General features: G+C 42.7%; 1 protein-coding gene and 1 pseudogene across 1 annotated transcript; both read left to right on the top strand.

Moving 5' to 3' along the window:
- The first annotated feature begins 4,282 nt into the window (after positions 1-4,282).
- Positions 4,283-5,743, top strand: LOC136527115 (aspartyl protease family protein At5g10770-like). Its single transcript, XM_066519733.1, has 2 exons — positions 4,283-4,415; positions 4,509-5,743. The coding sequence occupies exons 1-2, from the start codon at positions 4,283-4,285 to the stop codon at positions 5,741-5,743; spliced, it is 1,368 nt and encodes a 455-aa protein (XP_066375830.1).
- Positions 5,744-16,280: 10,537 nt separating this feature from the next.
- LOC136526006 (aspartyl protease family protein At5g10770-like) lies at positions 16,281-23,815 on the top strand (annotated as a pseudogene).
- The last annotated feature ends 327 nt before the right edge of the window (positions 23,816-24,142 follow it).

Consider the following 24,142-nt stretch of genomic DNA (forward strand, 5'->3'; position numbering starts at 1 on the left):
CTAGACGTTCTTATAATCTAGCAAGAGAACTTGAATAAAAGTCACCTCATATGTGAATGTCGGGAACTATATAAGTGTACAACAGCCTACTACATTCGATAATGTTGTGGTGCGGGTGTTCGTTCGTCCGGACGCCGCGCGCTCCACTCCGCCTCACTACTGCTGCCTCCCCACGATGCGCGTCCTATCCGCACCGCTCGCTCCTTGCTCCCGCCCATCGCATGCCCCATCCGCGCCTCTTGCTCCTCGCTCCCGCCACAGCGCGCCCCACCTGCGCCGCTAGCTCCCATGCCGTCGCGCGCGCCGCTGCCCTTACTGGTGGCCGCTGGGCGCACGTGCCGGGGTGCCTCAAGTCGTCTCCGGTCGAGCCAAGGGCACCCACGAGCGTGGCCGGTGCTGGTGGTGCTCGCACGCCGTCGCTCGCTGCGGGCTCCCACCCCGACGGCCGAAATAGACCAGCCCCGGCCTCTCTCTCCCCTATGTTATAAATATATGTTTCAAGTGTTTCAGGGGTATGTTGCAAAGTGTTTCATATGGATATTGCAAAAATAGATCGGGATGCTATACATGTGGCATATGTTGCAAGTGCTTCAAAGGTATATCACAAGTGTTTGCTCAAATGTTTAATCTGTTTCAGTCTTATGTTGCAGCAAGTGTTTTCATGTTGCAAGTTAAAAGTGTTTTATATGCATATGTTCTAAATGTTTTATGTGTTTTAGACGTATGATGTATTCAAGTGTTTCATGTTATTCGAAGAGTCACGGGGTGCAGTGAGTGATGGGCGCACGACCCAGGCACCGGGGGATGGGGCATGGCAAGCCGAGGGCCGGCAGACGGGGTATGTGACGGGGCGGGGCACAGTGAAGGGGCGCGGCGCGGCGCGGCGGACGGGGGCGGGCTACGCGCACGTCCATCTGGACGTCCAGGCGCTAGCCACGCCATACTACTGTTATGGACCATAAACAAAGCTTCCTTTTTATCTTTTCCTCTGTGAATATTTTTCTCATAGTGGAGAGAATTATTTTGACACTACTGAAATGAACCCTTGTTTGGTCCTGCAAAATGAAAAATTCCTTATTTGACAATCTCTTTCTTTCATGTCTAATATGACACTATGGTCAAGTTTCAACTCTAATCATGTTAAGCGAAGGGTGAAAAGATCATTTTTACCCTTCTTCATCGTGAAATGAGCAATGATCACAGTATGATTTAGTTTTTTTGCTCTCAGTATTCCACAAATCTTGGACCTTGTGTGTGCCTTTTTGCTTTTCTTTTTCTTTTGAAGCAGCGGCGGCCCAGCGTTGGACGCCGACGTGGTGCAGCGAGGTGGCAATAGAATAGCATCTAGATCCTTATAGATAAATCGAACTAAAATCCAAGGGGAAAAATCCAATCCAATTCAATCTAATTGCTCTTATGTCCAATCCATCTAATATAATCTAATAATAACGAAATTATCATAACTACCAGTTAATTCTATCAAAAACTCGATCTTAGAATTTAAAAGCTTTCGTTCAAACCTTAAAATTTTATTGAAATCGATTGAAATTTTGTTGAGCATGACATTGTCCAATACTTTGTGCGCATTGATGTGACTATTGACGGTCCTTGATGACCAAATCCGATCGCCAATTAAGATTCAAAAAGGGGGAGAAATAAGCAGACTTATAACACATATGTGTTTGCCACTAACATAATTCCACATGTATTTAGAAGATCAATGTTTTGCAGGCCTATACACGAATACAGTGGAAAATCATTCCAAAGGCGCAATCCAGAGAAACATAATTCAGAAATGAGCAAAGGAACAAGAAAAAGGCCAACTTACCCAGACAATTTGGGTGTCAAACCACCGAGGAAGGGGTCTAGGCCCAGCCACCAGCCCACTTGGCAAAGCCGGTGGCCCAGGCGAGTGAGCCAGGGTGCGGTGGCACCCAGGGTGCGTCCGCAACCGAGGTGACGTGGCTCGGGCCCATCTTCCTCGGGTGGTGCAATAAATGCTCCCCAAGGCGGTTTTGCATGGGATCTCCGGAGAATATTCGCTGAAACCGCCTTGAACACTTGTATAAGAGGAGGGGGAGAGCCTCCTCACACACACACCTTATTTGGACTTCACACCTCCACTTGTACTCTATTTTACATTTTAGTATTCTTTTGAGAGCAAGGCAAAGCAACCTTGGAGGGCTTGACTCCTTGGAGAGAGATCTTGGTATGAATAAGATGAATCATTTCTCCAAAGTCTTGTTCTCATATTATCAATATAGTCATACTTACGAACTAGAGGATAGTTTTCATGTTATGATCCTGACATATGAACTAGCATATAGTTTCTATGTTACGAACTTAACATGTAGAACGTTAAGCCTAATCATTCATATAACTTTTATGATTAGAAATAGAGCTAAGTTGAGGTGGTGGTTCGTCGTTCCTTCGGGTTTGCCCATGATCTATGCTTGTCGATCCGTAGGGTCGGAGTTCTGAGAGGATATGGGTAGTTTCTTTATACACGGGCGTGGTGCTTGGGTATACGGGAACCTTTGCATGTGACGGTGCTCCACGGTTGAGGGGTAGGCGGCAGGTGGTGATAGACCTATCCGTCCCTTGTAATCCCCCACGTTCGGGTATTTGTATAGGAGTTCGTAAAGCCTCCCATGCTTGCTGGCAGACTAGTGCCCGGAGGTGTTCCCGTCCATCTTACATTTAGATCTAGCTCTAACCATGTAATTTGTATGACTATTAACTATTCTTGCATGGCTATATTAGATCAATCCTGCTCTATTTAGGAATATTCTTTTATTTTTTTTTCTTTCTCTTTGATCCTTGAGGTTAGCCCAAGTGTGTGTCACACTATCTTGAACTATACACTGTTTACTCCTGATATAGACTTTGGTTCACTTTACAAGCATGTAATCTTTTTCATATCTATACTAGACTCTTTACACCAGGCCATGTCTTTCTTTAGGAAAATATAAATAACAATACCCTGAATACTTTTGGGTGAAATGCTACAACGATAGATTTGTGTGCTTGCGGATATTTTCTGTAGTCATTAAGAACTATTGTAATGGTGTTTCTTGGCGGCATTGCCAAGGTTTACTAAATCTTAGTGATGGCGCTAAGAAATACCAACAAGCATTTCTGGCGCTGTTGCCGAGATGGATTCTATCTCCATACTTGGTGATTGCACTAAGAAATACCAACAGTGACTAGATACATACGTGGGCCTCACATCGAAAGTTGGATGCTAAAATTAAAAATCTAGCGTTTACACCTTAAATTTTAAGCCAAATCGACTGAAAATTTTGTAGATGACTTAATATGATTGCTCGCTATTTTATGTAGACTGGTGTGACTAGATGTATATATAGCCCCATGTCAAAAGTCAGACCCTAAAACAGAAACCTCACATTCACAAATTAAATTTTAGCTAAATTTACTGAAAATTTTGGAGATGACTTAATATGATTGCTCGCTACATTGTGCAGATCGGTGTGACTAGATATATACATGAGCCCCACAATATAAACATAAAAGTATACACTAAAAATTCATGTACCTCTCCTGTGGTTAAGCCGACGTAAATCCAATAGACACTGAACTTTTTGAGCTAATGTGCAAAGATTTTGGAGTTTTTTGAATCAAATGACTATGGACATTCAAATCCAAATATATCCCATCAAGTGCATCCAAAGTAACTACAGTCCAATTGGACTTTGGATTATCCATTTTGTGTCACTATGTATCTGTGTCCATTTTGTGGCAGTGTCTAATTCCATTCCATATATTTATTTGACTTTACTTTATCTTTGCTTCCTCTTATAAGGTCCTGTTTGGATCACATGCCGATTGTTATAATCTAGATTATGTATCAAATTATTATAATCTAGATTACGATTATAAAACTCTGGAGTGATTGGATCTCTGTATTATCTATGGTGGTTATTATTGGTTAAAGTGACAATACCTATTCAACACTTTAGTATTGCTCATTATTGCCTTACAAGATTACTGTAATCTGCTAGTGTTTTGATTATAATAAATTATTCTCAAATATAGCCTTTTTAGATCATAATTAGATAGTTTTAGCTGATTATTATAATCCTAATAGGATCAAACGTGCCTTAAGTAGTGATTTGGGAATTAATATATAACTAAAATATAAGAAATTGCTATAAAAGATAATTAAAATATGCCAAGTAATGATGTGGTTCCAACTTCCAACGCTTTATAAATATATTGGCGGGCCATCCTTTTCTTAGTACTCAAATGCACACCATTTTCCATGGCTTCTCCTCTGCTCCTGTCCATTTTGTTGTGCTTCAACCTTTCCACTGTTCATGGAGCTGGTAACGGCAGCTTTGTGACGGTGCCATCCAGCTCTTTTGAGCCAGAGACAGTTTGCTCTGGAGCGCTAGGTACAGGACCTGCGTATCATATCTGGTTTATTTCCTTCCTTTAAACGCTTCAAACAAAACCTTATGATTAATTTCTGCACATATATGTTTCAGTGAAGCCGGAGCAGAACGGCTCCACCGTGTACGTTCCGCTAGTACACCGCCACGGTCCGTGTGCGCCGTCCCTATCAACAAACACGCCGTCCTTCGCTGAGATGTTCCGCAGAAGCCATGCTCGACTGAACTACATCGTCAGCGGAGCAACGAGGGGCATGGAGACATACGGAGACGGGGAGAAGGTGAGCGTCCTAGCCCACCTAGGCACCTCCGTGAACTCGCTAGAGTACGTTGCCAAGGTGAGCTTTGGCACGCCGGCACTGCCACAGATCGTTGTCATCGACACCGGCAGCGACCTGTCATGGTTGCAGTGCAAGCCGTGCAGCTCCGGCCAGTGCTCCCCGCAGAAGGACCCCTTGTTTGACCCGAGCCACTCGTCGACGTATAGCGCTGTCCCCTGCGTCTCCGACGAGTGCAAGAAACTCAGCGCCGATGCGTACGGCAGCGGCTGTACGAATGGCAAACCGTGCGGGTTTGCCATCTCGTATGCAGACGTAACAAGCACGGTGGGCACGTACAGCAAGGACAAGCTGACGCTGGCGCCTGGTACCATCGTCAAGAATTTTTACTTTGGTTGTGGCCATAGCAAGAGCTCGGTGCGGCACTTGTTCGACGGCCTCCTTGGGCTCGGCCGCTTGTCGGAGTCGCTCGGCGCACAGTACGGTGGTGGCGGCTTCTCGTACTGCCTCCCTGCGGTGAACAGCAAGCCTGGGTTTCTTGCCCTTGGTGCAGGGAGGAATCCATCTGGCTTCGTCTTCACGCCGATGGGCAGGGTCCCCGGACAGCCAACGTTTTCCACGGTGACGCTCTCCGGGATCACAGTCGGCGGCAAAAAGCTTGACCTCCGACCGTCGGCGTTCAGCGGGGGCATGATCGTAGACTCCGGTACCGTCGTCACTGGCCTCCAGTCGACGGCGTACCGGGCACTGCGGTCAGCATTCAGAAAGGCCATGGAAGCATACCGGCTGGTTCCACACGGTGACCTTGACACCTGCTACAACTTGACAGGTTATAAGAATGTCGTTGTGCCCAAGATTGCCCTGACGTTCAGTGGTGGAGCCACTATCAACCTGGATGTTCCCAACGGAATTCTGGTGAATGGCTGCCTCGCATTTGCGGAGTCCGGGCAGGATGGTAGCACCGGAGTCCTCGGCAACGTGAATCAACGAACCTTCGAGGTGTTATTCGACACCAGTGCTAGTAAATTTGGCTTCCGGGCTAAGGCCTGCTGATTTACACAAACTTGAATAATAACATGATAATCAAGGGCAAGTATTTTTTGTTTGCAGATCGATAATCCTTATGAGAATACACAGATTGATAATATTGAGACCCATATTATCATATTTTCCTTTGACTATGGAAATGCCTTCATAAAAGTAAAAAAGAAAACAAGGATGGCAATATAAAGTTATATAGTTCAAATGTGCTTAGACCTGCTGCATACAATTTGGGTATGTGAGTATGTATCAGCATACATTTATTTATACTAAGATACAGAGGCATTGGCCATTGATAGTTGTTCTATTTTTTTTTCCTGTTTCTTTTTTTTCGTGGCAAGATCTTTCTCAAAGGCCCGGTTTCTCTCTTTATCCAAGATGGCAATGCTGCTGTCAAAAAAAAAAAAAAGAAGATGGGCAATGCTTTTTGTCTATTGAGATTGAGAAACTCGATCTACCCATTCCTCTAATTTTCACCATAAGCTTCTTTATTTTGGTATATGTATATAGCTCTTTTTTACCCAATTCTTTATTAAAGGTGATAAATAAAAAAAATCCTTATCTACAAATGCTTCTTGAAGTATGTAGTGTAATGATTACATGGAAACCATTTCTTCGTTCCCTATTGGAACTGCCCTAATACCATTACACTTATATATGGAAGGGATAATTTTGTTGTTCCACAATATAAGTGTATATCCATTTTGAGAGTCAGTTCTACCGCTTGCCCCTTCAACTTGCTCTGACTTAATAGAGTACTTAAAATGGTACTCCCTCCGTCCCAAAAAAGTGATGTTTTAGGATTTTTCAGACAGATTAGTTAAGAAGAGAAATATTCCTAATATCCTTGGTTTGTTGGACTTATTCCCTTAAAAAACGATATTCCGTGCTTTACTTGCCTAATTAACATGCGCCACATGGAAGCATGCGACTTCCTATGAGCCAAAAGCGTGTCTAAAGCTCTTAACATCATTTTTTTTGGACATATTTCAAATCACAGAACATTACTTTTTTTAGACGGAGGGAGTATTTGTTAAATTACCATGTACTTTAGGACAATAGCATTAACATATATCCCTCCGTCCAAATACAGTGCATTCTGGCATTTGAAATTTATCCTTAAATATAGTGCGTTCGGGAAACAAGAAGATAATGTTTACTTAAATAAAAGTACATGATTATTTTGTACAAGGAAAGTAATTCATGTACTTGCCATATTTTGTATAAGGAGACTAAGAGTTCACCCTTTAATCATGGGAATATAATAAGATTTCAATAGATTAGAAAGTTAAGTATGCATCTATTGCACTCTCTTTTAGTTTGTCTGTGAATGGTTAAAGTGAACTATACATCAGGACAGAGAGAGTGACATTTGATAGAGGTGGTTGGCTCACCCACCTGTGTAAATAAAAATATCCACCTCTCAAAATGCTTATTATAGTAGTGTAATAAATACATAAAAAAATGTTATCTGTTCCCCGTTGGTACTGCCCTAATACAATTTTTCACATGGGAGGGGTAATTTAATAGTTCCACAATGTAATTGTATCAATTTCGAGTGAGTAATTAATACCGCTTGTCTCATAAGCTAGCTCTAAATTATTAGAGTAGTTAAAATATATATGTGTTGGCATTTCATAGCGCAATCACCAAGTATGGAGATAGAATCCATCTTCGGCAACGGCACTAGAAATGCCTGTTGGTATTTCTTAGCACCATTACTAAGATTTGGATAAATCTTAGTAACGCCGTCAAGGAACACTAGAAAATATCCGCAAGCACACGGATCTATCGTTGTAGCATTTCACCCGAAAGTATTCAGGATATCATTATTTATATTTTTCCAAATGAAGGCATGGTGTAAAGATTCTAGTATAGATATCAACAAGATTACATGCTTCAAAAGTGAACCAAGGTTTATGACAGGGGTAAACATGGTATATTCAGGATAGTGGACGCACATTGGGCCAACCTCAAGGATAAAAGAGAAACAAAGAATAAAAAATGTTCCTAAGTGGAGTAGGCTTGTTCTAATATAGCCATGCAAAAAATAGTTGATAATCATACAAATTACATAGTTAGAGCTAGACCTAAGTATAAGATGGGCGGGGAGACCTTCGAGCACCGGTCTGCCAGCATATGGGAGGCTTTATGAACTCCTATATGAATACCCGAACGTGGGGGATTACAAGGAACGGACAGGGCTGTTGTCACCTGCCGCCTACCCCTCAACTGTGGAGCACCATCACATCCGAAGGTTACTGTGCACCCAGGCACCACGCCCATGCACAGAAACTACCTATATCCCCCGTGACTCTAACCCTACGGATCGACAAGCATAGTAGATGGGCAAACCTAAAGGAACGATGAACCGCCACCTCAACTTAGTTCTAATTCTAATCATATAAGTTATATGAATGATTAAGCATAAAGTTCTACATGTTAAGTTCATAACATAGGAACTATATGCTACTTCATATGTTAAGATCATAACATGAAAACTATACTCTAGTTCATAAGCACAACTATATTGATAAAATGAGAGCAACACTATGGAGGAACTCTTCATATTATTCATACCAAGATTCTTTTTTTCCAAGGAGCCAAGCTCTCCAAGGTAGCTCTTGCTAGCTCCAAAATACAACTAAAGTAAAATGAGTACAAGAGTGGTGTGAGGTGTAGAGGCTCCAAATGAGGTGTGTGTTGAAAGATGAGCACTACCCCTCTTTTTATACTAGCTAGAGGTCGGTTTGGCGGGAGAAAATAAGAAAACTAGCCTAAACTGACTCTAGGTGCATTGATGGCACCGCGTGAAGAAGCTGGGCCCGGGCTGCGTCGCCTAGGGTGCGGGCGCACCCAGGGTGCGGCCACACCCTGGCTGGCTCGCTTGTCCACCGCCTTTGCCAAGTGGGCTGGTGGCTAGGCCTGGGCTCCATTTGCGGTGGTTGGGTGCCCAGGTTTGCTATGTAGGTGGGCCTTCTTCCTTTATTTCATTACGTGTTTCTGCTTGACGCTTTCTGAGTTGCGCCTTTTGATCCTACTCCCCACGTATGTATTTCATGTATATATCCTGCAAAACACTAAGTTTCCAATACATGTGGAAATATGTCAATAGTAAATGCATATGTGTCATAAGTTTGTTTATTTCTCCTGTTTTGAGTCTTAATTAGCAGTCGGATTTGGTTGTTAAGGACCGCCAACAAGATCCCCCAAGCTTAACCTTTGCTCATCCCGAGCAAATAGCTAAGTCATTGGGTGTTGATCAGGAGTTGCTATTATGTCGAATATAATTCATAACTGCCATGCATATAACAAAGTATTCTTCTGTAATTTAAATAAGTTGGCATTTTTATCCACCCTTTACCTTGATCCCTATGAGGCTTATTGCTTCTCCAAGTTCTTGGGCAGTTACCAGTCATTCATTCCTTGATCAACCTTCTATCCGGAGGTTTTATGAGTTTTTGCAAAGAAATGTAAGTTCCTCAAATGATTCACTCGATCGCTCAATGTGTTTAAAACCTCACCAAGGCATTTTGATGTTTTGTCTTCTTTTTCATCCTTGGTGGAGTTTTGGGTAGGTATGAAAATAAGACATACTTGCATCACATATTTTGTTAAGTCAAAAACCGAATCCATGGAGATGCAAGTCATACACTTTGATCAAGACGTGCAAGTGTGTGAAATTTTTATATCTTCCTAATTCTAAAATATTCTTGTACTCCTTTAATCATGACTCTCTCTTTTGGAGGAATCCCTTTTATTTGAAAGTATAGGCTATCTTTATTTCTTTCTTTTCTTTTCTCTTCTTTTCTTCATGCTCTTTAGCATGGATATTTTATTTTTCTTTCTCTTTTCTTTTTTTAGCATAGCCTATACTTTCTTTTTGGCACATGAAAACTTTTAGAGAGAGAGAGAGACTCATGAAAAGTGGATGGAGTATTTATTTTGGTGGGCGAAACACATGTTTTTGCGTAATTCTCAATGTAAGAGTCAGCATTTTATTTGTGGGTGTACGTGAATCTTGATCATGGGTGCATGACTAGAATCTCAACAAGGGTCACAAGCAATTTGACAAAGCTCAATGCAAAAATAAGTAGCATAAGACTAAGGTTTTGTATTTGAATTTTGTCATATGGCCTTGGTAGATATTCATAATCATTGAGGAACTTTTTATTTTAGCATTTTTGAAATTGAAAACTCAGGATGTCAAGTTTCTCTTAGAACAAAATCATAGCAAATTTTATTTGTACCGTATCATAACTCGCAACAACCTAGAAAAGAAGCATGCTTTTGCCCCCCACAAGTTTTTAATTTTTTAGGATGAGATATTTTTAGCCAATAAATTTAAATCTTGAGGAATACTAAGTTACAGCCTAGGCACACATGAATTATAGACAGAGCAACTATTCATCATTTCAACCTAGGAGAAACTAAACATTCTTAAAACACATATAAAGAGTGAAATTCGTATTTTTTTGTTTTAGCATATTTTATTTTATTTTTGGTGTTTTTAATTTTTAGTTTTTTAGATGCTAATAATTAAACAAATACAAAAAATAAATCATATAAGATACCTCTATGGGGCTCTCCCCCAGCTAGCTCTAGGCCTATGGTCCGACATGTTGCTTGGTGATGACTCCGAGGTAGGTTATATATTTTTATGTGGTTTTACTAATAGGTTTATACCTTTGTTTATTCCACCCATGTCTATACTCAGTAGTTTTGGTACAATGGTCAAACTAAATATTTGATCAAGGTAGGCTAATTAACCTAAGCACCATGCTTAATTTAAGAAACCTATGAACGTATGATCGATCAATAACCATACTTCAAACCAAAAACATGCTTGTATAAATCATCAAAGGTGAACTAGAAACTCAACAACTATTATATATATATATATATATATATTTTATTTTTTATTTTTTTAGAATGTAAACTATAGTTTTATTGTTTGAGAATTTTAGCGACTTTTATTTAGCAAATTATAACTATAAAGGGTAACTACCGATTTACCTTTGGCAAGGGCTCACCGTTTAAAGTCCAATGACCATGACTTTTCTCCTTTTACTTTTTGCTTGATGAAGGGACATATGATCTAGAAGTTAATGTAGATGCTGGTACTTTCATTCGCCACACCATGTTGATTTTCTTTGGTGGTGTGGGGGTGGACTTAGGAGCTTATCCTTTTTTGTTTCCACACCTTGATATTCTTTTTGGGAGGTGTGGGAACAATATTTGGCGTTTCTTCTTTTGTGATTTGTTTTACTTTTTTCTGCTCTGTCCTCTTCTTAATTTCTTTGTTTTTCTTGACGAGGCTGCCCACCGGTTGAAGTTGTATCTCAACCTCCTTTATGCCTTGCGGGTTTGGCCCGTACTTAATTTTGATCATGGAGCATTGCTCCTGTCTGGGCCGAAAGTCGAACTTTTCTTCTTTGCCGTTGATATTGAAGTGTATTTCTCTAGCTCCAACATCAATTTGTGCTCCCGTAGTGCTCAAGAAGGGTCTCCCAAGGATGAGGCGCGACTCTTTTGTTGTTTCCATGCCTAGCACCACGAAGTCGAATAGGACGAAGTAACCCTGGATTTTCACCGGGATATCTCTGGCAATCCCTACCAGATAGTGGACCGTTGAGTCGGCCAGCTGGAGCATCATTGGCGTTGGTGCTAAGTGTGTGAAGTTCAGCTTGTCAAACACAACCTTGGGCATCACACTAACACTAGCCCCTAGGTCACACAAGGCATGATCAAATTACTGGGCCCCGATTGAGCATGTGATTGTGGGGCACCTAGTGTCCTTTTCTGGTAGGCGGTTGAGTATAGCTGCGCTACACTCTTCCATCAGCTTGATGACCTCCGTGAATGGCAATAGTCATTTGTTGTTCATGATATCTTTGATGTACTTTGCATAAGAAGGTCCATGCAAGACATCCATTAATGGGACGCTTACGTGTATCTTCTCTATCATCTCAACAAAATGAGCGAATTACTAGTCCACGGCTTGCTTTCTATTTCTTGTGGGGAACAGCAAGTAGCTTGTGTCGATGAAGTCTTGCGGTGTCCTTCCTTCTTCTTCTTGGTCTTTTTGTGTTTTTGTAGATGATGAAGATCCCTCTTCCTGTTGCCCTTGTGATTTTCCTGTTTTATTGTTAGGGTTTGGTGGATCACGAGTGGACTTACCACCCCTTATGGTCACCATATTAACTTTTTCAAACGAATTCTCGGGTTGCCCCAGGATTTTTCCTTCATTATTAATAGGAATAGCAGCAGCAATCTGAGCTAACTGTGTTTCTATCATTTTATTAAAGCTCAATTGATTTTTAACAGAGGAAGATAGACCTTCTATTTTTAGTTAATATTTTCTAGCATTTTGTCATTATTCAGTAACTTTTTAGTGATATTTTCATTAATTTTTACTTGGCCTAAGACCAGGTCTTTCAAGGAAGGTTGATTCAAATTGAAATTTGAATTAAAATTCGAATTACCTCCTTGTGGGCGAGACCGGTTGTTCCACCCAATATTGTTTTGCTGTCAGAACCCGTTGTTGATGTACGCGGCATCTTCGTGGGTTTTGGGGCAGTTGTTCCCTAGATGTCCGACTTCACCCCAGACTTCGTAAGTCATTTGTGAGTCTATGGCCTGGATGGTGCCCTTCATTGTCTCCTTTTCAGCGGCACACTCGTCTAGTCTTTTCATTAGCAAATCCATTTTTGCAGCAAGCATATCCACCTCCTTCACGGTATGCATGCCTTTTTGTTGTTTTCGTTCTCCCCCCCGGCTTTGATTTGACACCATCTTTTCGATGAGAGTCGTAGCTCCATCAATGGTGAGGGAAAGAAAAGCCCCACCAGCAGTGGCATCAATGTGCCCTCTGGACATGCGTGTTAACCGTCGTAGAAGTTCTGGAGCATGAGCCAATTCTCTATCCCGTGGTGCGGGCATGCTTGGATGTAGTTCTGCAGCATCTCCCACGCCTCGTGCATAGATTCCATGGAATTCTGCTAGAAGTTGGAAATTCTCCCTATTAGGGCATTGGTTTTGCCCATGGGGAAGAATTTCATGAGGAACGTTGTGGAGCATTTTGCCCATGTGTTGACAACTTCCTTGTCCTTGTAGAACCACTACTTCGCCTTCCCCGCGAGGGAGAAGGGAAACAGATAGAGCCTGATGCTTTTAGGTGTGACGTCCTTTATGACGATGGTGTCACATAGCTCAAGGAAGTGTTGGAGGTGCACATTCATGTCCTCGCTCGACAAACCACATAATTAGTTTGCCTGCACCATCGTAATGATGCCAGTCCAGAGCTTGAAGTTTTCAATGCCCGTTGGCAACAGCGGGCCAAACGGGCACGTTGGCAACAACAGGGACGGCGTAGTCGCGGAGGGACTTGTTGGCCATGAGTGAAGTAGTGGATGGTGCTGGGGTGACTGGTTCGTTCATCGGAGGAGTAGCGGATGAAGAAGCGGCACGGGACCTGTTCTTCCATAGGATCTCCTCTAGATTTTTGATGTAGTTTTCCGGCAAGGCGAAACCGGTCATACACTATCCTGTTTTCATCCATGACAGGAGAAAACAAGTAGAGTTAGCCTACATAAACAATGGCTACCTTCATGCATATGATCATGATCATATCCTACTAGATTCTTTTTAACCAATGCCTTATCGGCAACAGCGCCAGAAATGCTTGTTGGCATTTCTTAGCGCGATCACCAAGTATGGAGATAGAATCCATCCCCGGCAACGGCGCCAGAAATGCATGTTGGTATTTCTTAGCACCATTACTAAGATTTGGATAAATCTTAGTAATGCCGCCAAGGAACACCAATACGATAGTTCTTAACGATTACAGAAAATATCCACAAACGCACGGATCTATCGTTGTAGCATTTCACCTGGAAGTATTTAGGGTATCATTATTTATATTTTCCCAAAAGAAGGCATGGTGTAAAGATTCTAGTATAGATATGAACAAGATTACATGCTTGAAAAGTGAACCAAGGTTTATGACAGGGGTAAACATGGCATATTTAGGATAGTGGACACACACTTGGGCCAACCTCAAGAATAAAAGAGAAACAAAGAATAAAAGAATGTTCCTAAGTAGAGCAGGCTTGTTCTAATAAAGCCATGCAAAGAATAGCTGATAATCATACAAATTACATGGTTAGAGCTATACCTAACTATAAGATGGATGGGGAGACATCCGTGCACTGGTCTGCCAGGGCATGGGAGGCTTTACGAACTCCTATTCGAATACCCGAATGTGGGGGATTACAAGGGACGGACCGAGCTGTCACCACCTGCCGCCTACCCCTCAACCGTGGAGCACCGTCACATCCGAAGGTTCCCATGCACCCGAGCACCACGCCCATGTACAAAGAAACTACCCATATCCCCCTGGGACTCTGACCCTACGGATCGACAAGCATAGGACATGGGCAAACCTGAAGGAACGACAAACTGCCAACTCAACTTAGTTCTAATTCTAATCATATAAGTTATATGAATGATTAAGCATAAAGTTCTACATGTTATGTCAATAACATAACATAGAAACTATATGCTAGTTCATATGTCAAGATCATAACATGAAAACTATACTCTAGTTCATAAGCACAACAATATTGATAAAATGAGAGATAGACTATGGAAGAATTCTTCATATTATTCATACCAAGATTCCTTTCTTCCAAGGAGCAAGCTCTCCAAGGTAGCCCTTGCTAGCTCCAAAATACTACTAAAGTAAAAAGGGTACAAGAGTGGTGTGAGGTGTAGAGGCTCCAAATGAGGTGTGTTGAAGGATGAGCACTACCCCTCTTTTTATATATACTAGCTAGAGGTCGGTTTGGCGGGAGAAAATAAGGAAACTAGCGTAAACCGACTCTAGGTGCATTGATGGCACCGCCTGAGGAAGCTGGGCCCGGGCTGCGCCGCCTGGGGTGCGGGTTCACCTAGGGTGCGGCTGCACCCTGGCTAGCTCGCTTGGCCACCGCCTTTGCCAGGTGGGCTGGTGGTTGGGCCTGGGCTCCTTCCTCGGTGGTTTGGCGCCCAGGTTTGCTGTGTAGGTGGGCCTTCTTCCTTTATTCCATTGTGTATTTCTGCTTTACGCTTTCCGAGTTGCGCCTTTTGATCATACTCCCCATGTATTTCATGTATATATCCTGCAAAACACTAATTTTTCAATATACGTGGAAATATGTCAATAGTAAATGCATATGTGTCATAAGTCTATTTATTTCTCTTCTTTTGAGACTTAATTGGCGGTCGGATTTGGTCATTAAGGACCGCCAATAATATGTTAAGTTTTATTGTACTTTAGTAAGTTGGCCATTAACATATACCTTTAATAGAGGCGGTTGGTTTGCCTGTCTTGCAATAGTACATAGAAACGGTTTCTTCGTTCCCTATCGGGGTTGCCCTAACCATTTCACTTACAGAAGTGGTAATTTAATTCTTCCATGATATATCTGTATCCATTTTGATAGTCATTAATGCAGCTTGATCCTTAATCTAGCTTTGACTTATTAGCTAGAGTAGTTAAAATATATATGGTAAATTACCTTGTACTTTGGGAAAATAGTCATAAACATATACCATTTGATAAAAGAACTAGGCTTGCTCATCTCTGTAAATCAAAAGTGTCCGCCTCTAAAAATGCTTCTTGAAAATGGTTATTAACAGATACCATTTGATAAAGGCAGTCGGCTTGCTTGTCTTTGTAAATGAAAAGTGACCGTCTCTTAAAAATGCTTCTTGAAGTAGTATAATAAACACATGGAAACCATTTCTTAGTTCTCCATGGGAACTGTCCTAATACCATTTCACCTACAGAAGGGTAATTTTATTGTAACACAATGTATGTGTATCCATTTTAAGAGTCATTAACACCCCTTGTCTCTTAATCTAGCTCTAACTTATTAGAGTAATTAAAATAGTATATGTTAAATTTTAAGGAAAATGCCTATTAATAGATACCATTTAATACAGGCAGTCAACTTATCTGCCTCTATAAATAAAAAAAATATCTACCTCCGAAAATACTTATTGGAGTAGCGTAATAAATATGTGGAAATTGTTTCTTCGTTCGCCGTTGGTACTGCCCTAATACCTTTTCACTTACGAAAAGCAGTAATTTAATAATTCCACAATATATGTGTATGCATTATTTGAGAGTAAGTTAATACGGCTTGCCTCTTAATCTAGCTCTGACTTATTAGAGCAATTAAATATATATGTTAAATTACTTTGTGGTTTATAAAAATCGCCATTAAACAGATACCATTTGATAGAGCTATAAGAAAAATTGCCTCGTCTCACTTATGGAAGTGGTAATTTAATTGTTCCACAATATATTTGTACTATCTATTTTGAGATACCGGTTGTCTCTTAATTAATCTAGCTCTGTTAAAGTATATATGTTAAATTACCATGTGCTTTAGGATTATTCAAATATGCTACATATTACCGGTATCTAATTTCCAACAGCATTATATAATGCGGCGCGCGCTCATCCTTTCCTTACAGCTCAAGTGCACATCACTTTGCATCCATGGCTTCTCCTGTCCTTATGTTCATGGTCTTGTGCAGCTGCTACTCCATTGCTTATGGAGGTGACGAGAACGGGTATGTAGTTGTGCCAACCAGCTCTTTTGAGCCAGATGAAACAGCTGTTTGTTCCAACGCGAGAGGTACGGGTACTTACCATGTAAATTTGCCTTTAGTTCCATTTCATCTTTACGCAGCTTCAGATTAACCTTACTACATATATCACGCACTGTTTCAGCGAACCTGGAGCAAAACCACAGCAGCGTATGGTTGCCACTTGTTGACACCCAAATTAGGTCTAAATAGGCCCATGACAGTTTTGTCCCAATCTAAGAAAAACTCCATAAAACGACATGATAATAGTATCATATTGGTTTTCCTATAGGATAAGACCACCCCTACCCCATATAAAATAAGGGGTACATGTGCCGATTGAGTTCCCATCTATCCAATCGTCAAAATCAATCTATTCCAACCATTTACCCTTTTTTCCAACCTCCATAATGTTCATCCTTTGATCCGACGACCAAGGATGGCGCCCTAGACTTGTCGGCTGACATAGGGCAACCCGGCGACGTCCTTGCCCAGATGGGGTCCCTCTCGGGCGAGAGCTTCGACGTTTTCTTCGCTAGTTTGCCTAGAAACTGGCCGGTTCTTCGTCACGTAAGCACGTTGGTTATCCTTTTATGGTTTGATCGTAAACCACTCCATTCTTCACTACCAAAGAGTGATATCCTTGTTGCGTTCTTCGGTCCATGGCGGCCCGGGCATCTAAGGCCCTGTTAGTGTGTGATTTGGATCATATCCAACGTCAACACACTTTTTGGCGACTCCGCCGGGGAAGAATTTGCTTCGGCTCTACTTTGTAGCTGAATCTTCTTACCCTAGCCCTACTCTTCACTGATTTATCTTCTTGAGCTCGCCATTACTATTGCATCTAGCCCAAAAGGCCAATCGCTTCTGGTTTTGACCCCTTTGATCTCGTTTGCTATTGTGCAGCGTGTTGCACTTGCAATTAGAAATTCAGCAAGGTGGTCAAGTTTTAAATCATAGAGTGCCTAGGTGTTGCATCACAAAACTACTACAATTACCCCGAGGTACAGCTTGCACATGCATTTTATGATTATAAGAATTATTTTGCAAGTAATAGGAACTCTCATGTTGGTGTTGCTAGTTATAATAGTAATAGATATGTTGCATCGACTAATGATTTTGATAATGGTCATCGTCATACGCATCCTGGATATTATGGTCAAGAGCCAGTGTCAACTATGAATTCTTCGAGTTTTAATTTTACTAGCAACATACAACATGCATATCCTTATTTATCGGCTTTAAGCTCGCAATATGTGGTTCCACCACAAGACATGCCGATGAATCAGAGAATTGGCTTAGCCAATTACTCTCAAATTTCATATGGTGCACAACATACTAATAGAACAAAGGTTCTACCTATAAATTTAACATCATATGCAAATGCTAGTACTCACAATTCGGCCTCATATGTTACTAATAACTATGGCCAAATTAATGAAATTTCAGCAAGGTATGCAAGTGCTAATGCTCATGATTCGGCCTCATATGTTGCCAATAATTATGGCTGAATTCATGAAAATTCAGGAAGGCATTTAAGTATTAATACTCATGATTCGGCTTCACATGTTACTAGTAACCATAGCCAAATCAATGAAAAATTAGCACCACATGCAGAAAGTTAATATTCATGATTCAGCTTCAATTTTAAAAAGCCGAATTACTGAGATTTTAAATGGCATGCCTTCTCTCCTTGAGCATGGAAGTATTAAATGGCACATTTGTTTTAATAAATTATATGATGCTTCTCTTACTTGGAAAGACAAATCTAATGAGTACTATCTTAAGATTAAAGCTGCTTCGGATATAAGCAAGAGTTCGGTTGACAAGACCGAACAAAACAATATCCAGTCCGAATCGGTTCCTTCTCAAGTCTAGTTGTATCAAAACAAGGGAAGCACAAGAAATTGGCTAGACTTGATTTTTTAGGTGCTAAAGGGGTTGTGCGTTTATCTATCATTGATGGAGGTCAAGCCCTTATAAATTGTTTTCTAGAGATGAAGGGCAATGTCATGCATATCAAGGACATGTACTTCTTTGGCATGATTAACAAAGTACAAGGTGCAAGTATTTTACAAAATTCTCAATCTAGTCATATTATTTCAATTGCTACATTAAGAGACCCATTGAGGAAAGTAATTTACTTGTTGATCACGAAATAAATTCAGATTGCATCGGCCAACATATTATCCCTTATCAAGAGGCCGATGACAATATTTTGTTAAAGTTAAAGCTTTCCCAAATGTTTATCTTGGATTCTATATCTATGTGAGTTGTTTTACTTGTTTTGAATTCAGTTCATAATTGGTCCCAAAAGGAGATACAAATTCTGTAATTATCTTGGGTTTAATAATTTGGGACCATGATTAAAAATATTGCCCATGCCGATGTTGATTTTAGGATCGATTCTAAAACATCTGGCAAGAGAGGCAATTGCAAAGGTGTGGCCAAATGGATTTGTGTCAAATCAGATCCCATCGTTTGCCTAACTTTAAGGCCAACTCCACAAAAGAGATGGCTGAAGAAATCAAAGTACACCTTTGACTTTAATTTTTGTGATCATGTCTTTGATATCTTGCTAAAGAATAATTTTATTAGAATCATTGATCACATTGCTTTGCCATCACCTCAAAGCTTAGAAGAGCTTACATATTGCAAGTAGCATAATTCATTTGATCATAATACTTGTAATTGCAATGTGTTTCGTCGAGTGATCCAATCGTCCAATGATAAAGGACGATTGAGATTTTCTGAAGCTCAACAAATGGATGAATTGGATTCAATTGATTTTGATGGCAAACAAGTTTTAAATCGGCTACCATTAGTCGATTCACTCAAAGCTCAAGGCTCAAATGCCCAAAAGAGAGATGTAGAGCCATTAAGTGAAGATAAGGTCGTTGTCCATGAATTAAAATGAAAGATATCCTAAAAGGAAAGTGAGGTGATCATAATTCTAGAAGACATTGGGGGCAAGAGACATCTCTCCTGCCGAAGCAAAGGCGATTGATCTCGTTGAGCAAGGAAAATAGGCTCAGGATCCACCTTCGAAGCATGTCCATCAGGATGGGGAGAAAAAGGAGAAGACTTATAAAGCTAATGGAAAAATGTCTACATAACCCTCCAACTATTCAGGATGGACTACTTCACCCCTAAACTATAAAACTGGATTTTCTATCCCCTAAACTTTCCAAAATCGATCAAATACCCCCCAAGTGGTTTTGTACTAGTGGTTTTTGCTACAGTGAAGATGGTTTTGTCTTTTCTTTTTTGTATTTTCACTGAATCTTTAAAAAATCATAGTAAATCATAGAAAAATCATAAAATGGTAAATCTAATTTGTTGGACTCCACATGAGTAGATCTACACAGTAACATATAATATCGTATGCTTTAGTACAAAGTTTTTGTTGTAACTTTAGATCTATGTTTTTCTGTAATTACTTGGAATAATTCATAGTTGCAGCTTCTATGGTTCAATTGTTGTGAAATTTATATGGTGGGCTAATTATTATATGCTTGGACAATAGTAAAAATTTCATACTCATTCGATCATTTATGTTCACTGTGTAGATCTACTCATGTGGAGTCCAACAAAATTAGATTTTCTATTTTATGATTTTTCTGTGATTTACTATGATTTTCAAAGATTCAACGGAAATAAATAAAAAAAGAAAAGATAAAACCACCGTTACTGTAGTAAAACCACCGTCCAAACCCGCTTGGGGGTTATTTGACCGGTTTTGGAAAGTTCAGGGGGTAGAAAATCTAGTTTTATAGTGTGAAGGATGAAGTAGTCCACTTTGAATAGTTGGGGGTTATATAGACTTTTTTCCTAAAGCTAATGGAGGTAAAGGCCGAGGTAAGTAGAGAAGTAGAAGGCCAAAACTTAGTTTCGAGGAACTTCTAGCTAAATACAAGAAGGAAGCAGAATTCAATGTCGCTAATCGTCCAACAAAGGTTCAATCATCAAAATTACCTCCAAAGCACAAGTCTCGGGAGTGGAATTGGCAAAGAAATAGATCCCACGCAGCAGCAACATATTCTTCTTTTAAGCAGCCAATTCCTATGTCATATGGACCACAACCCACATATTTTCATCCTAATTCATCTTAGGGTTGGTTTGATCAAGAGGCACATGTTTCACCATACTTTAGGCCACATTATATAGAATATGCAGCTCCTAGATATTCTGAAAAATCATCTTGTAAAGACCGTTTTGATCAAAACCGGTCCAGAGCTCAACTAAAGAAGATAGTGGTGAAACAGGTTTACCATGTCAAGAAAGATGTGCGCAAGATAAAAGTTTAGATTTGAATTCATCTATTGAAAAGCCGATTATATTGCTGAAAATCTAGCTATTGATGACAAAGAAGTGAAAAAATTATCCATTGATATTATAGATGTCAAATCTAAACAAAAGAAGGTGAGAGTGCCTATAATCAAGGAAGAGTTGCCACTGTCCGAAACAAGAACAAAACCGAGATGCTCACTCGGTTTATCAAAGTAGCAAAAGAAGAAGTTGGAGAAGCTTAGTGTAGAGAAGATAAGAGAAAAGGGCTCAGTATGGGCTCAAGGAGTGTTCAAGCTCTGAAGGATGATATTCAGGCAAGTGTTGCAAAGGAGAGACCGAGATTCAAAAAACAATTGCTAAGTTAGAGGTTTGCTCTAAATCATCAAAATTATTGGTCATGGCATCAACCATATTCTCTGCCTATGTCTATGTGGAATTCATTCACAGGTATACATGGTTATCCCTCATGTCCTTATTTTGATCCTTGGTATGGGTCTTTATATTATGGAGGGTTGCCAAATTGTTTTGCTTATCGATAATCAAGAGCTCAAATATTTTATTTCGGTTATGCATGCACTTGTGGATGAATTCATATGACCGATACATATATCGTCCTTAGAACAAAAATGACCGATGTATACATCGCCATTAGCCACTAAGCAGCCGATGAGATGGGTATCATCGTTGTTTGGTTTTTGAATAGTATTTTTAGGTTCATACATCATTCACCTGAAAACAGGGGGGGCGTTGACACTCAAATTGGGCCCAAATAGGCCCATGACAGTTTTGGCCCAATATAAGAAAAACCCCATAAAGCGACGTGATAATAGTATCATATTGGTTTTACTATAGGATAAGACCACCCCTACACCTTATAAAATAAAGGGTACATGGCTGATTGAGTTCCCATCTATTCAATCGTCAAAATCAATGTACTCCAACCTTTTACCCTCTTTTTCAGCCCCCATGCTGTTCATCCCTTGATCCGACGATCAAAAATGGCTCCCTAGGCCTGCCGCCCGACCTAGGGCAACCCGGCGACGTCCTTGCCTTGATGGGGTCCCTCCCGAGCAAGAGTTTCGACGATTTCTTTGCTAATTTGCCTAGAAACTAGCCGTCGTCACGCAAGCACGTTGGTTATCTTTTTGTGGTTTGATCGTAAACCACTCCGTTCTTCACCATGGAGAGTAATATTCTTGCTGCGTTCTTCGGTCCGTGCCGGCCCGGGCGTCTAAGACCCTGCTAGTGTGTGATTTAGATTGTATCCAACATCAACACCACTAGTGCACCGCCACGGTCCGTGCGCGCCGTGGAAGAGTAGCAGCAGGCCATCGTTGGCGGAGACGCTCCCACAGAAACCGCGCCCGCTCAAGCTATATCATGAGCCGCAGGGCATCATCACGGGGCACGGGAAGCGCGCAGGAAGATGTGAGAAGGTGGTCATCCCGGCCCATTTAATCTATTCCGTGGACTCGCTCGAGTACGTCGTCACCGTTGGCTTCGGCACACCTGCCGTCCAGCAGACGGTCCTCATCGACACCGGCAGCGACCTGTCGTGGGTCCAGTGCAAGCCGTGCAACTCCGGCGAGTGCTCCTCACAAAAGGACCCCGGCCTTGTTCGATCCGAGCCGCTCCTCGTCGTACAGCCCCGTCCGCTGCGACTCCGACGAGTGCAAGAACCTCGCTGCCTGCGGCGATGGCTGCAGCACGAATGGCACTGACAACCAGTGCAGGTTCGGCATCTTGTACGCGGACGGAAGTCGAACAGCAGGCGTGTACAGCAGGGACAGGCTAACGCTGACGCGTGTGGACACCGTCAACAATTTCCGCTTCGGCTGTGGCCACGACCACCGCTGGTCGGCGACGTACGACGGCCTGCTCGAGCTCGGCCGCTTACCAATGTCGCTCGTGGTGCAGCGTCTTCCGTGTATCGTGGCGCCTTCTCCTACTGCCTCCCGGCAGTGAACAGCAGGTCCGGGTTTCTGGCCCTCGGCGTGCGGAGGAGCGCCACGTGGGGCTTCGTATTCACGCCACTGAGGTCCAGCAACGCTTTTACGAGATGTTTATGACTGGCACACTGCCGTCGGTGGGAAGCGGCTTGACCTCCAGCCGTCAGCGTTCGCCGGAGGCATGATGATAGACTCCGGCAAGGTCGTCACGTCGCTCCAATCGACCGCGTACAGGGCGCTGCGGGCAGCGTTCCGGAAGGCCATGGCGGCGTACCCGACTACCCGCTGCTTCCCAATGGTCGTGGTCCCCTTGACACTTGCTTCAACTTGACTGGTCACAAAAATGTTGCCGTGCCCAAGGTTACCCTGACGTTCAGTTTAGGCGGCACCATCAACCTCGACGTGCCCAGCGGGATCCTGGTGGAGGGCTGCCTCGCTTTCCAGGACTCCGGAGCAAACGGCACTCTCGGAGTCCTGGGCAACGTGAATCAACGCAACTTCGAGGTGCTGTACGACACCAGCCACTACCGGATACGTCAAATTTGCCGAGTGTTTTTATGTTCGCCGAGTGTATTTTTTCGGGCACTCGGCAAACAAGTTCTTTATCGAGTGCTGCCATAAAAACACTCGGCAAAAAAACACTCGGTAAAGAGGTGGTTTGCCGAGTGTCAAAAAAAACACTCGGCAAAAGAGGTTTGCCGAGTACTTTTTTTTTACACTCAGCAAAGGAAAAAATATTTTTTTCTGAGAAAGAAAGAGAAGAAAAATGAAAAAAAAAGAACTTTGCCGAGTGCCCAGATCTGGGACACTCGGCAAAGTAAAAAAAATCTTTTTTTAACACCAGCGGCCGCGTCCGCACGCTCCCCTTCTCCCCGCGCCACGTCCGCACACCCCCTCCCCTTCTCCGCGCACGGGCACGCGCCACCCCCTCCTCCCTCTCGGCCCCGGCGCGGCCCCCGCCCTCCCCTCCTCCCTCTCCGGCGCCGGCGCCGGCGCGGCCTGCCCTCCCCTCCTCCCTCGCCGGCGCACCTCCTTCCCTCCTCCACCGCCTCCACCAGATCCGGCCCCGACGCGGGCGGATCCGGCGATGGTGGCGCACGGGGAGGCCGGATCCGGCCCCGGCGCGGTCGCCCCCTCCTCTCCCTCTCTTCCCACCACCGACGCCCATTCCCCCCTCCTCTCCCTCCTCTCTCTTCCCCGGTGGTAGATCTGGCCTGGCCGCCCGCTCCTCTCCGTCTCTTCCTCGGATCCGGTGGCCGCGCCCTCCTCTCCCTCTCTTTCCCACCGCTGGTGCCCCTCCCCCTCCTCTCCCTCCTCTCTCTTCCTCGACGGCGGATTTGGCCTGGCCGCCCCCTCCTCTCCGTCTCTTCCTTGGATCCGGTGGCCGCGCCCTCCTCTCCCTCTCTTCCCCGGCGTGGCGGGTGGTGGCGTGGTGGTGGTGGGCGGTGGTGGCGTGGTGGTGGTGGGCGGTGGAGGCTCGTGGCGGCGGCCGTGAAGCCGGGGAGCGGAGGCGAGATGCAGGGAAAGGGCGCCG

Source organism: Miscanthus floridulus, chromosome 19 (assembly GCF_019320115.1).
Source record: "Miscanthus floridulus cultivar M001 chromosome 19, ASM1932011v1, whole genome shotgun sequence".
NCBI lineage: Eukaryota > Viridiplantae > Streptophyta > Magnoliopsida > Poales > Poaceae > Miscanthus > Miscanthus floridulus.

Bases quoted from the DNA above. Each gene is read 5' to 3' on its own strand.
- LOC136527115 (XM_066519733.1), top strand. From the start codon at position 4,283: ATGGCTTCTCCTCTGCTCCTGTCCATTTTGTTGTGCTTCAACCTTTCC. The intron at 4,416-4,508 runs GTACAGGACCTG...TATATGTTTCAG, and splicing joins AGTTTGCTCTGGAGCGCTAG to TGAAGCCGGAGCAGAACGGC.